General features: G+C 46.1%; 1 protein-coding gene across 1 annotated transcript in view; it reads left to right on the top strand.

Annotated features, from left to right (window-relative positions):
- LOC130109203 (ras-related protein Rab-3A) overlaps nt 1-16972 on the top strand; it is a 44924-nt gene that overhangs the window by 16617 nt on the left and 11335 nt on the right. Inside the window, exons 2-3 of the mRNA XM_056275979.1 lie at nt 16051-16169; nt 16712-16836. Of these exons, the coding sequence (XP_056131954.1) occupies nt 16051-16169; nt 16712-16836 (244 nt within the window). The remainder of the gene's footprint in view (nt 1-16050; nt 16170-16711; nt 16837-16972) is intronic.

The following is a 16972-nucleotide window of genomic DNA, read 5'->3' on the forward strand; positions in this document are numbered from 1 at the left end:
GCTGCGTGAACGCTGAAGTGGAAGCTGTCGCTGTGGTTGAGCTTATTGCATTATTACATTCCCAGATTACCCTCTTAGCCTTTTTTAGAAGTTCTCGATCGGGTACGAATTTAAAACAGGGGTCCTTGTTGTTGACCTTGATTGTAATCACTGAGCTGAGTGTTCTGTCCATGTCAAGGCTGGCTCTGAAGTCAGTTTTGTTTTTACGGACTAGGCTGAAAAGTCTCTCCTCGTCTGCACAAGCAACAAGCGTGCTAGTTGCGATAGGCGACCAAATCGATTAATAGTGGATCCTGGCACCTTTACTTGCGATAGAAAAGCCCATACCACATCCATCCGATGGTACACTGCAGTGGGGCTACCATCTTTATTCTGCAGCTTGATCTCTGCTTCGTTCCACACATGCTGTGGAATTTCCTCTTTTCGCAAACTCTGATAATCCATAAATTTCTCCCACAGTTTGTCATTGGTGCTGTCATCCCACTGTAGATGCATCTTGAATTTGTGTACGATGAACTGCACACTCTCAAAACCACGTAAGGCCCAGTGATCAATGTCAATGAATTGAGCGTGTGACAACAGCTCATCGCCTCGGGGAAAGTTTGTCTTGAGATATTCCACAGTTGCCACGTAGAAAGAGATCATGCACTGTAGAATTTACTGACATCTGTGTCACCAACTTCACCATTTTCAATCAGATTTTGCAGCTTGCACTGAGTTGTAAAGCCAATGAATATCTGCTTGTTTGGCTTGGCCTTACTGCAGTCGATGTGCATTACATTGCTATGTTTCTGTAATTCTACAGGATCAGTACATTTCTGCATCATTTTTTGAGCATATTTTCCACCTGACTATGCATAACATAAATGCAGGGGTCCTCACGTTGAAAAAATAAGTTCAATTCAGTGAATGATGACAATACAGCCTGATAAAAGATTAGATACACTTCAGACATATGATTTTGGAAATTGTTACATAGTTTCTTGAATTGTGGGTTTTGCACTGGGCCATTCGTAGAGGCAAAATAACTTTTCAGGGCAGGAAACTGCTTCAGGACCCTTTCAATCGCAGTTTGCAAACTCAGCCAGCGAATTGAGACGTGTTTGAGAACGGCTCTGTATTCAACATCACAACTTTCGCAGTAGCTAGCTAACTTGTTCTTCCTCTTACTTGACTTGTCAGAGTAATAGAACAGATCAGTAGCTAAATCTTCAACATCAAACGCTATGCACTTAGTAAACCCACTAACCCCTTTCTTGGCTGCATTATGAATGATATGACAAGGGCGTCCTACTACATAGATGTCTGGATTTTCCCGCAGAAGCTGGTTTTCGCTGAATTTCGGCACCCCATGTTGACCGATGCGTTGTCCGTTACAAAAGAAATTCAATTACTCCAAGGGATGTCATGTTTTGTCATTACATTGTTGACTTTGGAGTAAAGTGTCTCAGCATCTCCAGCATTTGTAGAGCACATGTTCAAAAACTTGTGCGAGACTCGAGTGTGACGCTTCACGTCAAAGAGCCGTACAGTCACTGGGTTCTTTTTTTTTTTAGACCAGAGTCATTGCTCCCATCTGTACCCATTGAATTAACCTTCTTTCATTGATGCAGTAGTAGGTGCAAGGAAATGTGGTGCTAGTGCATCATAAATTATACAGGATGTCTCTGTCACAGCAGAGGCATAACCTTTAGCAATTTCACTATCTGGAAAGGCAGCTCTGCCTAAAGGCCCGATGTGTTTTGCTGTGGCGATTGGTAAATTGTGTTCCACAAGAAAATTAGAAAATAAAACCTCGGCCTTGGTAAACTTCTCTTGCAGTGGTGAAGCATTTGGTAAAAAGAAGGTTTGCAATGAAGCCATACCCACCATGGCTTGTTTCTTCTCTCTGTGCTCCTCACCATTGATGTCATGTTCAAAATCTGTCCGTCCTTGGTGAGCACAGTTCAGAGATCTTTTGCAAATGTCACAGGAAAATTTGTAGACGTCCACTTTATCTCGATGAATGCATCCATATTCAGGAGATAACTTTATCAATTCACTGTTGAATTTGGTTTTATATGTGTACGCACCGCTTAACTTTCGTTTAGACATTTTTGCTAGCTGTCGCAAACATCAAGTGACACAAGCTGTAAACCCAAAACTGGGGAGCAAGATCGAGGAACGCATCTGATTGGCTAAAGTAACGTTCAGCCAATTATATGTAGTAATGCTCAACCAATTAGATTTTACCTTGTTCATGTATTCTTGACACTAACTAACCAAATCAAACCAAGTAATAAACTAAAGTATAGGCTGTTTCGTTAACATGTTTATAGAGCTTTTCCCCTTGCTATGTTTGCAGCTAACGAGTTCTGGATGGAATGCGTGAGATTTCGCGGGATGCGTGAGATTTCAGTGCCTATGCGTGAGACCGTGAGATAGGGTCCCAATGCGTGAGACTTGAGAGCTATGTTAATAGCAGCCAGTGTAAACAGCTACAGCTAACAGTTTGCTTGCATTAACCTTTTCGCACGTACGGTCACACCAGTGTGATTAGCCATTTAGCGCGTATGCTAAAACCGGTGCGATTAGAAAAGTAGATTATAAAAATTCTGGCTAATTTTAGTTTTGAGGAAGCAGCGATTTAACATTAAAAAATATAGCAAACGCTAACTGAAAACTACGAGAAACTTGATGGGGACAGGAGGAGGGGCTTCAAGGCGGCCTGGTACAACATTCACCCCGGCTTGAGTATTATAAACTATCGGACTCTGCGTATAGTTACACCTGCAGACATTTTAGCCCTCCTAATAGCACAGACACTGTATTTGACTCACCATCCGGATTCAAAAACTGAAAGAAAGCAACGTACAGAGAGGGGTTTTTTGCAATCCATGCCAAGTTTGAGTGGCACAAGTAAGCAATGATTGCGTGGAGGGACTATCAGAGAGCTGTAACAACTAATGCAACACTAGCAAATGTCCTAAACAAGGAACATACCAAACAGGTTAGAGGAAATCGGGAATATATAAAAACAATAGGGGAAGTGCTACTACTTACTGCTACACAAAACATTGCTCAAAGAGGACACAATGAGTCTGCAGTCTCAGATAATAAAGGGAACTTCATGGCAATTCTAGAGACAATTGCTAACCATGACAAAGCTGTTAAAGAAAGATTGACTTCCATTCATAATGCAAAGTACACAAGCAAAATCATTCAGAATGAGGTCCTGGATTGTTTGGCAGACATGGTTCAAACCAAAATTACAGAAGACGTGAAAAACAGTGAAGTATTAAGCATCATGGCAGATGACACAAAAGATGTAAAAAAAAATCTCTGTTATTCAGGTACTATTTCAATGGAGCTATCCAGGAGTTTTCTCCATTTTGAATCTGCTGAGAGGCTAGATGCAGTAGGGCTTATTGAAAAAATAATCCACATATTGGAAAGTCATGGTCTAGAATACAAAAACAACTTTGTAGGCCAAGCATATGATAGTGCCGCCATCATGAGTGGTAAGCATTCTGTGGTCCAGGCTAGAATCAAAGAGCAAGCGAAATATGCCTTTTACATCCATTGCAATGCCCACTGTCTAAATTTAGTTTTAGTAGATACCGTCACGGCTGTCCAAGATGCAGAGGAGTGCTTCTCCTTAGTAGAAAAACTATACATATTTTTCACATCTGAGTCATGTCCATCCTAAATTGCTAACTATACAGAGAGAGATGTATCAAAGTGCACCAAGAGAACTCCAGCATTTAAGTGACACTCAATGGGCATGTCGATTTATAGCTCTGCTTAACATTATGGATAGATTGCCTGCCCTTAAGCGAGTACTGCATGAGATAGCCTAAGAATGCAATGGTGAAAGGTCTATTGAGGCTCGAGGTCTGCTGGCACAGATAGATCTTGAATTCATTGTGCATCTTGTTAAACTCTGTAAAGTGTTTGGAGACACAAAACTTCTCTCTGATATGCTGCAGTCTTCATCACTTGACTTTTCAAAAACTGTTGATTAATGCTGTGTTCCATTCAAAGTCGGAGGTCGGAATTCCCCAGTTGAAATTTCTGATGTCCGACCTCCAAGTGTTCCAGGTGCACGACGCCAAAAGTAAACAAAAAACATGGCTGACTGTGTCAAACTGGTGTTTTTGTGGCAGTTGTATAGGCAATTGAACTGTCAACAGTGCAGCCTCCTTGCATACAGTGCATCCGGAAAGTATTCACACCCCTTCACTTTCCCCACATTTTGTTATGTTACAGCCTTATTCCAAAATGGATTAAATTCATTTTTTTCTCATCAATCTACATACAATACCCCATAATGACAAAGCAAAAAAGGTTTTGTAGAAATTTTTGCAAATTTATTAAAAATAAAAAACTGAAATATTGCATGTACATAAGTATTCACACCCTTTGCTATGACACTCAAAATTGAGCTCAGGTTCATCCTGTTTCCACTGATCATCCTTGAGATGGTTCTACATCTTGATTGGAGTCCACCTCTAGTAAATTCAATTGATTGGACATGATTTGGAAAGGCACACACCTGTCTATATAAGGTCCCACTGTTGACAGTGCATGTCAGAGCAGAAACCAAGCCATGAAGTCAAAGGAATTGTCTGTGGACCTCCGAGACAGGATTGTATCGAGGCACAGATCTCGGGAAGAGTACAAATAATTTCTACAGCTTTGAAGGTCCCGAAGAGCACAGTGGTCTTCATCATTCGTAAATGGAAGAAGTTTGGATCCACCAGGACTCTTCCTAGAGCTGTCCGCCCAGCCAAACTGAGCAATCGGGGGAGAAGGGCCTTGGTCAGGTAGGTGACCAAGAACCCAATGGTCACTCTGACAGAGCTCCAGCATTCCTCTGTGGAGCTGGGAGAACCTTCCAGAAGGATAACCGTCTCTGCAGCACTCCACCAATCAGGCCTTTATTGTAGAGTGGCCAGACGGAAGCCTCTGCTCAGTAAAAAGCACATGACAGCCCGCTTGGAGTTTGCCAGAGAGCACCTCAAGGACTCTCAGACCTTGAGAAACAAGATTCTCTGGTCTGATGAAACCAAGATTGAACTCTTTGGCCTGAATGCCAAACATCACGTCTGGAGGAAACCAGGCACCTCTCATCACCTTGCTAATACCATCCCTACAGTGAAGCATGATGGTGGCAGCATCATGCTGTGTGGATGTTTTTCAGCTGCAGGAACTGGGAGACTAGTCAGGATCGAGGGAAAGATGGATGGAGCAAAGTACACAGAGATCCTTGATGAAAACCTGCTCCAGAGCGCTCAGGACCTCAGACTGGGGCGAAGGTTTACCTTTCAACACGACAACAACCCTAAGCATACAGCCAAGACAACAAAGGAGTGGCTTCGGGACAAGTCTCTGAATATCCTTGAGTGGCCCGGCCAGAGCCCAGACTTGAACCCCATTGAACATCTCTGGAAAGACCTGAAAATAGCTGTGCAGTAACGCTCCCCATCTAACCTTACAGAGCTCGAGAGGATCTGCAGAGAAGAATAGGAGAAATACCCCAAATATAGGTGTGCCAAGCTTGTAGCTTCATACCCAAGAAGACTTGAGGCTGTAATCGCTGCCAAGGGTGCCTCAACCAAGTACTGAGTAAAGGGTGTGAATACTTATGTACATGCAATATTTCAGTTTTTTATTTTTAATAAATTTGCGAAAACTTCTACAAAACCTTTTTCACTTTGTCATTATGGGGTATTGTATGTAGATTGATGAGAAAAAAAAGGAATTTAACCCATTTTGGAATAAGGCTGTAACATAAAAAAATGTGGGGAAAGTGAAGGGGTGTGAATACTTTCTGGATGCACTGTATGTAAACGAAACGGCACTTTTATACTTGGAAACGTATATAAAAATTCCATTCACTAACCTAATACAAATACAGTAGTCTACAAATACATCCTGCCCCCCTCCCCTATTGATAGAAATGTACAAGAGGAACTAAATTACATGACATTGAAAACAAAGTAAATGAAAAATTAAGGACAAGTATTAACTTTAGACAGACATAAATTTAAGGCTTAACATAACAGAAATAAAACATCAATTTAGCATATTAAATGTAATAGTGTACTGTCTCATTTTAGATACTTACTAATTTAATTAGATTATTAGATTAGATTGTAATTTAATTAAGATGTTTACATCCAAGGATACTCCACCTGATGATGATGATGACTAAATTAAACAGTATTCATTTCATCATGAGAATTCTATTAATTTAATTCACCATTTGAAACTTGTGTGTTCTTCTACTTTTCAGAAATGCAATACTTACCCAATTTGTAATGCCACACGATGATTAATCTGTGTAAACCAGGAACACTCTATACGATGTATAATGTTTGCGTGATTATAACACTGAATGGCTATTATTACTGATATTGTGGCGGACACTAGGGGCTATGCCTCTCACCCAGCAGGACTGTGAGCTGGGGGCGTGGTTTACGTTCCCGGGCTTGCTGGTGCAGAGTTGTTCCTGCTTTAGTTTTGGTTTTGGAGCTGAGGAATAAACAGCAAACTCGCCTTCGTGTCCTGTGTTTTTTCCTCATCCTGCCGAATTGGTGACCCCGAATTGAACATGTTTGGAGCAGAAGATGAGTGTGAATCCACTTCGGCCACACCGCCCCAACTCTCACAGCCGGCCGTTCTCGCTGCGGCTGTGAAACTCCCAGAGTTCTGGCAGAGCGACCCGGCTTCGTGGTTCCAGCATGTCGAGGCGCTGTTCCACCTGCGTGGAATCTCCGCGGACGACTCCAGATACTATTTGGTCGTCGCTGCGCTGGACCAGCAGTCCACATGCCGGGCCATGCAGCTGTTGCGCGCCCCTCCGCAACACGGTAAATACGTCGCCCTCAAACATCTTCTGCTCCGGAGGTACAGTCTATCTGCCGCAGAGAGGGCAGATAGAATCCTTTCCCTATCTGGTTTGGGCGACGGGACGGCTGTGGATCTCATGGACAATATGCTGTCGCTGCTAGGCTCGGACGAAGGTGGGTTCCTTTTCCCGCACATTTTCCTGCGCCAGCTCCCGTCTCCTGTGCACGCGGCTTTGGCTAACTCCCTGTGTCTGGCCGCTGGTGACTGCCGAGGTTTGGCTGAGGAGGCCGATCGGGTGCTGCTGGCTACCAGACGGTTCTCTGTGCAGAGTGTGGCATCTGAGCCTCTGCAGCCGGCGTCGGAGGACGCGGACCCGGCGCTGGTGGCTGGAGTAACTGCCCGGAGACGGCGCGGGAGAGGCCTCTGTTTCTTCCACCAGCGGTTCGGCGGCAAGGCGAGGCGCTGCGTCCCTCCGTGCACGTTTGAGGCGGCGGGAAACTCCAGGGCCAGCGCTCAGTAGCAGCTGTGGGCGCTGGCAGACGTAGTGAGCTGCTCTTCGTTAAGGACACGATGTCAGGAAGACGGTTTCTGGTGGACTCAGGCTCGCAAAAGAGCCTACTCCCTCCTGCTAAGACAGACAGGTCGACCGAAGGCGGCGGCCCACAGTTAAGTGCAGCTAACGGTTCATCCATTGCCACGTTTGGCACAAGGTTGGTGACTGTTTGTTTTCACGGGCATCATTTTGAGTGGGACTTTGTAGTCGCCGCCATTACTTTTCCTATTATCGGCGCGGATTTTCTGTGTGCTAATGGTCTGCTGGTTGATGTTGCAAACCGCCGTTTAATTGATGCTGTGTCTTTCGCCACTGTTCCGTGCGAGACAGAGGGAGCCGGGCCGTTAACACACGCTAACTTTTTAGCATTAGGGGATGTTTTTCAGCGTTTGCTGGCGGATTTTCCATCGGTGACTACACCTGCCTTTTCCACCGCGGTTACTAAACACGGGGTAGAACATTTCATTCCCACTCTGGAACCGCCAGTTTTTGTGCGCGCGCGGCGCCTCGACGCGGTAAAATTGGCTATTGCTAAGGAGGAGTTCGCCATCATGGAGCGTCTGGGTATAGTGAGGCGTTCCAACAGCCCGTGGGCCTCGCCGCTTCACATGGTGCCCAAGGCGGATGGGTCGTGGCGGCCTTGCGGCGACTTTCGCCGCCTGAACAACGTCACCGCCAATGACCGCTATCCCATCCCACACATACAGGACTTTTCCATACGCCTGGCAGGTACCACTATCTTCTCTAAGGTGGACCTGGTGCGCGGCTATCATCAGGTTCCCGTTCGCGCAGAGGACGTGCCCAAGACAGCAGTGATCACCCCATTTGGGCTTTTTGAGTTCATGCGCATGCCTTTTGGCTTGAAGGGGGCAGCGCAAACCTTTTTTAGGCTGATGGACTCGGTGTTGCGTGACCTTGATTTCGTGTTCGTTTATCTCGACGACATATTAGTGGCCAGTCCGTCAGCTGAAGAGCACCTGGCGCACCTGAAACAGGTTTTCCGTCGTTTGGACGAACACAGCCTGATAGTCAACCCGGCCAAGTGTCAGTTTCGACTGCCAGTGATTGACTTCTTGGGTCACCGCATTTCGCCGCAAGGCGCGGTCCCGTTGCCTTCTAAGGTGCAAGCGGTGGCGGAATTTCCCCGCCCGGTCTCTGTTAAGGCATTGCAGGAATTCTTGGGCATGGTGAATTTCTATAACCGTTTCCTCCCTCGCGCTGCCCACCTCCTTCAGCCACTTTACGAAGCCCTGCGGCTTAAGAAGGCTAACGACCCTGTCGACTGGACTCCCGAACGGGTCCAGGCCTTTGACGGAGCTAAGTGCGCCCTGGCTAACACTGCCCTCCTCGCCCATCCCACAACCACGGCGTCTATAGCTTTAATGACCGATGTGTCTGACATAGCCGTGGGGGCTGTGGTTGAACAGCGTGTGGCGAATGCGTGGCAGCCACTCGCATTTTTTAGCCGCAAACTGCGAGATAGCGAGCGCAAGTACAGCGTTTTTGACCGGGAGTTGCTGGCACTGCACCTTGCATCCCGGCATTTCCGCTTCCTGCTGGAGGGTCGCCCATTCACGGCTTATGTGGATCATAAACCGCTGACTTTCGCCATGTCCAAGGTGACTGAGCCGTGGTCTGCTCGTCAGCAGCGCCACCTAGCGGCAATCTCCGAGTTCACAACGGACATTCAGCATGTGGCCGGGAAGTCCAACCCTGTTGCTGATTGTCTGTCGCGTGTGCTTGTGTGTCCTGTGCACCTCGGTGTGGATTTCTCCGCTATGGTTGCCGACCAGCCCAGCGACCCGGACGTCCTTGCCCTTAGGTCAACGCGTACCGGCCTCAAGCTGGAGGACGCTGTGATGCAGGAAGGCAGTCCTGCCCTCCTCTGCGATGTCTCCACCGGCCGTCCCCGCCCCGTTGTTCCAGTGGCCTGGCGCCATCGAGTTTTTGATTCGATTCACTCCCTCTCGCACCCTGGATTTCGGGCGTTGGTGAAATTGGTTGGTTCCAAGTTCGTCTGGCCTGGCCTCCGCAAGAACGTAAAGGGGTGGGCCGCTGCATGTGGAGCGTGCCAGCGCGCTAAGGTCCACCAGCACACTAAATCGCCCCTCGAACCGTTTCCGATCCCGGCCAGACGTTTCGACCACGTGCATGTGGACCTGGTGGGCCCTCTACCTTCTTCACAGGGTTTTACGCACCTGCTGACAATGGTGGATCGGACCACCAGGTGGCCAGAGGCTGTCCCTCTGTCCTCCACAACATCCTCGGATGTTGCACACGCTTTTCTTTCCTCCTGGGTCGCCCGTTTCGGTGCTCCATCAGATATCACCTCAGACAAGGGCCCCCAGTTCGTGTCAGAGCTCTGGTCGGCGCTTGCGCGATCCTTGGGTGTGCAGGTACACCGCACTACCGCGTACCACCCTCAGGCTAACGGCTTGTGTGAACGTTTTCACCGGTCGCTCAAGGCAGCGCTGCGTGCTGCGCTCTCGGATGGTAACTGGGTGGATTGTTTACCTTGGGTTATGCTCGGGTTGCGTTCGGCTCCTAAGGAGGACCTCGACGCTTCACCCGCTGAGCTGGTGCTCGGTCAGCCGCTCCGCGTCCCTGCGGAACTTTTGCCTGGGAGTTCCACTCCTCGACCCCGTCCGGCCGTTTATCCTTTTTTGTCCGACAGCACTCGAGTTCCAGGCCCCGTTCACCATTGTTTTCCGCGGTCGTTCGTGCCTGCGGAGCTCATGTCGGCTCGTTTTGTTTTTGTACAGCATGATGCTCACCGCTCGCCCCTCCAACCCCCATACGATGGCCCATTTTGGGTTCTTGAGACGGGTCCTAAGGGTTTTGTGCTGGATATGGGTGGGCGTAGGGAGCGTGTCACGCTTAATAGGCTTAAACCGGTGCACAGGGTGGCAGGCGAAGTTGTGTTTCTGGCCCAGGTTCCCCGTCGGGGTCGTCCTCCTTCCAAGACCCCGGCAGTGTCTTCACGGGTTCAGCGTTCTGCTTCTCAGCCGACTTTGGACAGTGTTTCACCTACTGTTTCGGCTGAGGGACGGCGCAGCCGTTATGGCAGGCTGCTTAAGCCTCCAGTGAGACACTAATTTTCTATCCAGGAGTCCCTTCTGGGTGTTCGGGGGGGGGGGGCTGTGTGGCGGACACTAGGGGCTATGCCTCTCACCCAGCAGGACTGTGAGCTGGGGGCGTGGTTTACGTTCCCGGGCTTGCTGGTGCAGGGTTGTTCCTGCTTTAGTTTTGGTTTTGGAGCTGAGGAATAAACAGAAAACTCGCCTTCGTCTCCTGTGTTTTTTCCTCATCCTGCCACAATATTCAAATTTGCATATTCTTCACTGACCCAATGACAGAAATATACGTTACTCGTTAACTGTGTTCCCATCTACCTACATCGGTAGGTAATCTGCAAAAGTCAGTAAATGTTGTATATTTCCTCATGTTTACACTTTCTTTTTTGGTATTTTTAACGTTTTTCTGCAAAAAAAATTTTGCAGAAAAAATAACTTTCAGAGACTGTTTATCGTAACCAGCTACCTAATAACATTGGCGACATATTTTGACATCAATTTACATGCAGAACAGATTTTACTATATGATAGTATTATTTTAACTAAATGCAGGCAAATACATTTTATGTTGCCTTTTAGTTGGTGGTTTACCATTTACACTGTTCGCTTCCATGAGTGTGGTAATTGTTGTGTGATGTCAAACAACTGCTTCTCCGTGAAGTCGGGGTAGATGGATTTGACCCAAGTTTACAAGTAGGAACTCCGACTTTGGGTGGCGTTCCATTGTACTTTTTCTAGTGGGAGATCGGAAAGTCTTGACTTCCAAGTTGTCTGGAATGCACGTGGGAGGATCACGCTATTTCCCCCAGTTCCCCTCCCTCCAAACAGGCGCTCCAACCGACCAGAGGAGGTGCTAGAGCAGCAACCAGGACACATACCCACATCCGGCTTCCCACCCGCAGACACGATCAATTGTGTCTGTAGGGATGCCCGACCAAGCTGGAGGTAACACAGGGATTCGAACTGGCGATCCCCGTGTTGGTAGGCAATGTAAAAATGAATTTTAACCTCTGATTTTTCATTTTGCACCAAAGAAAACCGAGTCTCCTTGACATTGCAGTACACGCTAACCAAACTCTTCCCGGCCTCCGCTCTGCCTCCGCTCTCTTGTTTGAGGGCGGGCGAAACTAGCCACTAGGCGAGCATTATGAAAGTGTTTTACATAGTGACATAGATAACTAACAGAGGAAAATGCTGGACTACAAATGAGACGTTTCAGGCAGTGTTTTCTGTCAGAGAGAATAGCTCCCTTTGGCATGGACTTTGGGCTTTGTAACTCTGCAGACGTTTTACATGCACCACCCAGCTATGAAACACACTAAAGCAAAGGCGAAAAATGCAAAAAGCATTATATGGGCCCTATGAGAGCATGTTGATCAATGAGGCAGTCTAAACTATAACCCATGGTTCTATTTTTCCACTTTTAGAGGTTGAATTATGTTAGAGGTTGAATTATGTTAGAAATAGGCCTACCAGTAGGCTGCAGTTTTTTTCCACACATTTTTTGCCTAGTCAGACAAGACAATTTCATTTAAAAGATATGTATCAGCTTACCTTGTTTTTTGTTTTTGTTTTTTCCAATGTGTTACTGTCACTGGTACGTTCTGGTCAGATTTTAATTCTTTCCTTTATAAATACAAGATTTCATCCAAAAAAGGAGTCTTGAAAAAACGGGGTGTCTCACAATCAAGGTCAATATGGTATATTATACACTCACCGGCCACTTTATTAGGCACACCTGTCCAACTGCTCGTTAACGCAAATTTCTTATCAGCCAATCACATGGCAGCAACTCAATGCATTTAGGCATGTAGACATGGTCAAGACGATCTGCTGCAGTTCAAACCGAGCATCAGAATGGGGAAGAAAGGTGATTTAAGTGACTTTGAACGTGGCATGGTTGTTGGTGCCAGACGGGCTGGTCTGAGTATTTCAGAAACTGCTGATCTACTGGGATTTTCACGCACAACCATCCCTAGGGTTTACAGAGAATGGTCCGAAAAAGAGAAAATATCCAGTGAGCGGCAGTTCTGTGGGCGAAAATGCCTTGTTGATGCCAGAGGTCAGAGGAGAATGGCCAGACTGGTTCAAGCTGATAGAAAGGCAACAGTAACTCAAATAACCACTCATTACAACCGAGGTATGCAGAAGAGCATCTCTGAACGCACAACACATCGAACCTTGAGGCAGATGGGCTACAGCAGCAGAAAACCACACCGGGTGCCACTCCTGTCAGCTAAGAACAGGAAACTGAGGCTACAATTCGCACAGGCTCACCAAAATTGGACAATAGAAGATTGGAAAAACGTTGCCTGGTCTGATGAGTCTCGATTTCTGCTGCGACATTCGGATGGTAGGGTCAGAATTTGGCGTCAACAACATGAAAGCATGGATCCATCCTGCCTTGTATCAACGGTTCAGGCTGGTGGTGTAATGGTGTGGGGGATATTTTCTTGGCACATTTTGGGCCCCTTAGTACCAATTGAGCATCACGTCAACGCCACAGCCTACCTGAGTATTGTTGCTGACCATGTCCATCCCTTTATGACCATAGTGTTCCCATCTTCTGATGGCTACTTCCAGCAGGATAACGCACCATGTCATAAAGCTCGAATCATCTCAGACTGGTTTCTTGAACATGACAATGAGTTCACTGTATTCAAATGGCCTCACAGTCACCAGATCTCAATCCAATAGAGCACCTTTGGGATGTGGTGGACCGGGAGATTCGCATCATGGATGTGCAGCCGACAAATCTGCAGCAACTGCGTGATGCTATCATGTCAATATGGACCAAACTCTCTGAGGAATGTTTCCAATACCTTGTTGAATCTATGCCACGAAGGATTAAGGCAGTTCTGAAGGCAAAAGGGGGTCCAACCCAGTACTAGCAAGGTGTACCTAATAAAGTGGACAGTGAGTGTAAGTGGGTTAAGAGGCTATTTCAATCCTGTATACACAACTTGCTAACACTGTTAAAGAATGGTTTAAACTAATAATGGTAAATTGCTTAGATTGGAGACTGTCAACCAGGATAGCTTTAAGCATATATTTTTGCACAACATAAATTAATCAGCATTATAGCAACAGTGTTATATAACATTATCTATTAATATTACCCAGCAAAGTTAACATCATGAAGCACATGGCCGTCAGTTTCAGAAACAGCCACAGAGAGTGGAGCAGTGGCAGGTCCCTCATCATCTCCTGATGATGTTACTGAGGATGTGAGCTTGGGATAACCTTTAGCTGCCATTATATGAGCTCATGTTGTCTCACAACCTCCGTAACATCAGAATCTGTGATGTTACTGAGGATGTGAGACAAGATGAGCTCATACTGTGGCAGCTAAAGTTTATTCCAAGAAATCATTTGTAGCAGTTTCAACTGAAAGGAACTTAGCAACACTAACATCAAGTAGCCTGTATGTTGAGAAAGGAGGGTTTAAATATGGTGACATTTCAAACTGTGCAGACTTGAGCACATATCACAAGTTATTGTTACTTGTTCAAATGTGGAATGAACAGTTCATTAGTTACTACCCTAATTACCGCTACAGATTCATCTGTACAGTTGGCTCAATTATTTGTAAAAAAATTTTTTTTCAAAAGATGCTTGAGAGACATGGATCAAGAGAGGAAGGGAGCCCACAGAGACTGCTTATGTATAGGGCCCAGAATTTTGTGCCACACCCTTGGTAAGGAAGAAAGCGGTCAGAGCCTCAGTGTCTCAACAATAGGTATACCACAGTGCTGTGTCTGCTAAATGGTTGTGTAATGACGGAGTCTAACACAAGAGTTATCCAGAAATTTGTGTTCACTAATTGACACATTATGAACCCGAGGAGCGGGCAGTTAGCGATATTCCCTCTTGTACTGCATGGCTGCTGCAAACGCCTGCTTAGGATGCATACGTATGGTTGGCTTTCTGTGGGACACGGTTTGCAGTTCTAGTTTAATCATTCTACTGAGAAGAACAGGGCTCTTTGGCCAAGCTTTAAAAGCCTCTGACGCAGTCCCCTACTGTTATCCACAGTCAGAGCAGTGCTTTGAACCAGAGATTGATGGTGCTCCGCAGCTCAGAGAGATAGCGGGTGTTGGGTATCAGGAAGATGGGCCTTTAATTCCCTGAGCATTCATTAGGGCTTAGGGCTGAAACTCAACCTTGTCTTGCTCTGCCGGCCTGGCTCACCAGCTAAGAACTGAGAAAAAGAGAAAGAGGCAAAACCATTTTTGGCAGAGCTGCCACCGTAGGCAGACGAGCTGTTGGAGGGAACGGATCAAATGTCACCTGTTGGACAGCCAAACCATTTGTTGTTGGCTCTTGTGATAAGCCACTGCAAGCTTTTTAAAGCGCTGCATTTATTGAAACACCAAGGGGAGGGGAGGATGTGCCAGTCTGGCATGCGGGGTTGTTTGTATAATCCAAGCTTTTCGTTTGTGTGTGTGTGTGTGTGTGTGTGTGTGTGTGTGTGTGTGTGTGTGTGTGTGTGTGTGTGTGTGTGTGTGTGTGTGTGTGTGTGTGTGTTTATATGAGTGTGTGCATCCCATCTTCAGACTGCATTCTTCAATGGCTGGGTAGTTCCCAAAAATTCGCTAGCATCACTTTTAAATTTATAATCCAAATCCATTTAGAAATTAACCCTCAAGCTATGGCTGCCTACCTGCTGGTGGATGGTAAAATAAATAAACCAGTTATAGTCATGATTAACCTGTATTTGGTCAGTTGTGCTGTTGATTTCCTACAGTGCTAGCAATGTCATTTTCTCTACAATCATTACTTACCTTTGTGTACGTGTCTACAATCTGAGACATTTTGCTCAAAGAAGCGTTTGTGCATGAGGTGTCTGTGAATGTTCTCATTCATCCAGGTCATGGTTATCCAAAGGAGTTGAATCAAGCGCAACAGGACTTGGTATATATCTGTGAAGATGTTTCGCCTCTCATCCAAGAGGCTTCCTCAGTTCGTGCCTTTCTGACTAGACCAAGCTAGTCTGACTGGCTGGTGATGAGACTCAGAATTTATCCTCTAGGAGTCCTTGTCAGAGCTATTGATATGTGTGGCTCTTTGTGATCCGATGTTTACCAACGCCCGTCGCTAACAGAGCCATAGATATGAGTGGCTCTTTTGTGTACCGATGTTATGGCCGCGCCCGTCGTTATCGGAGCTATTGATTTGCATTTGTTTAGCAGCGACGGTCGTTGGGTACATCCATCCCATGTTTGTGCATGAGATCACAAAAACTCAAGATTACAAGAAAGATTGCTGACCATTGCTATGTTTACTGCAAATATTGGTGTAGTGACCATTACAGCCTAGCAGTGTTTCATAGGAGTAACCAGGCTGACTGTTAATGTACCTGTGACCATTACTGTAGTGTTTAAGTTTTAATGCATGAGTGTATTAACTTAAATATTATGGTGTGAACTTAACACTTAGCATACAGGTACATGGGTACGGGAGCTCACATACAGCACAGGGCAGTAGGGGACATACAATAGACAATGGAGATGATAAATGTCACTTCGCTTCATAACTATCTCCATTACGGTGGGCGTTTTTGTTGGTTGTCTTGTGTGTTCCCTCCAGGACACGGCAGGTCAGGAGCGGTACAGAACCATCACCACCGCCTACTACCGGGGAGCCATGGGCTTCATCCTCATGTATGACATCACCAATGAGGAGTCCTTTAACGCCGTCCAGGACTGGTACGTGATTGGCCCAGACCTTATCGCATGACCTAGTGACCACAAGCGCTCAGCGAGACAGATGAAGGGAGTGTGACTTGACACAGGGCTGCTTTGTCTATATTTATTTAACGATCTGTGATAAGCATAACGGAGTATTATGAGGGTTATCTGGCTGCCCTGTGGCTGTTGGCCATTACCACTATGAAAAGAAAGAAATGGAACATTTGATCAGTTCTGGCTTGGTTTTCTTGATCAGCCTCCAAATTTTTAGAGTAATTAAACCATAGACTGTTTTAGTGTGTTTGCTAGCATCTAAAGGTTAAAAACCATATAAAAGTTAAAAATATGACAGGCTGCAGCTTATAACATTGATAGTGCATCATCATCAATAATAACATCAATAATTGGGTGTACTGGCACACCTAAATCCAACACTTGAACTTTTTCATTCAGATCAGATTGCTGAATGAAAAGGTGTAGGTGTGTGTGCGCTCTCTCTCTCACTACCTTTATCTTCTCAAATGCTCTCTCGCTGACTGCTGTCTGTTGGTTTATCCCAGGTCAACCCAGATTAAGACCTACTCCTGGGACAACGCCCAGGTGCTGCTGGTTGGGAACAAGTGTGACATGGAGGATGAGAGGGTGGTAGCTGGGGAGAGGGGCCGGCAACTCTCTGAACACTTGGGTGAGTTTTGGGCACAATGATACACACATACAAAAAAATACCTTAAATCTATACCAATGTAAGTCTACCATTAACCCCTAGCCTAACTGAAACCCCTTTAGAATCAATGGTACAGTCAAGTCAAGTGTAACATCTT

Source organism: Lampris incognitus, chromosome 3 (assembly GCF_029633865.1).
Source record: "Lampris incognitus isolate fLamInc1 chromosome 3, fLamInc1.hap2, whole genome shotgun sequence".
Classification (NCBI taxonomy): Eukaryota; Metazoa; Chordata; class Actinopteri; order Lampriformes; family Lampridae; genus Lampris; species Lampris incognitus.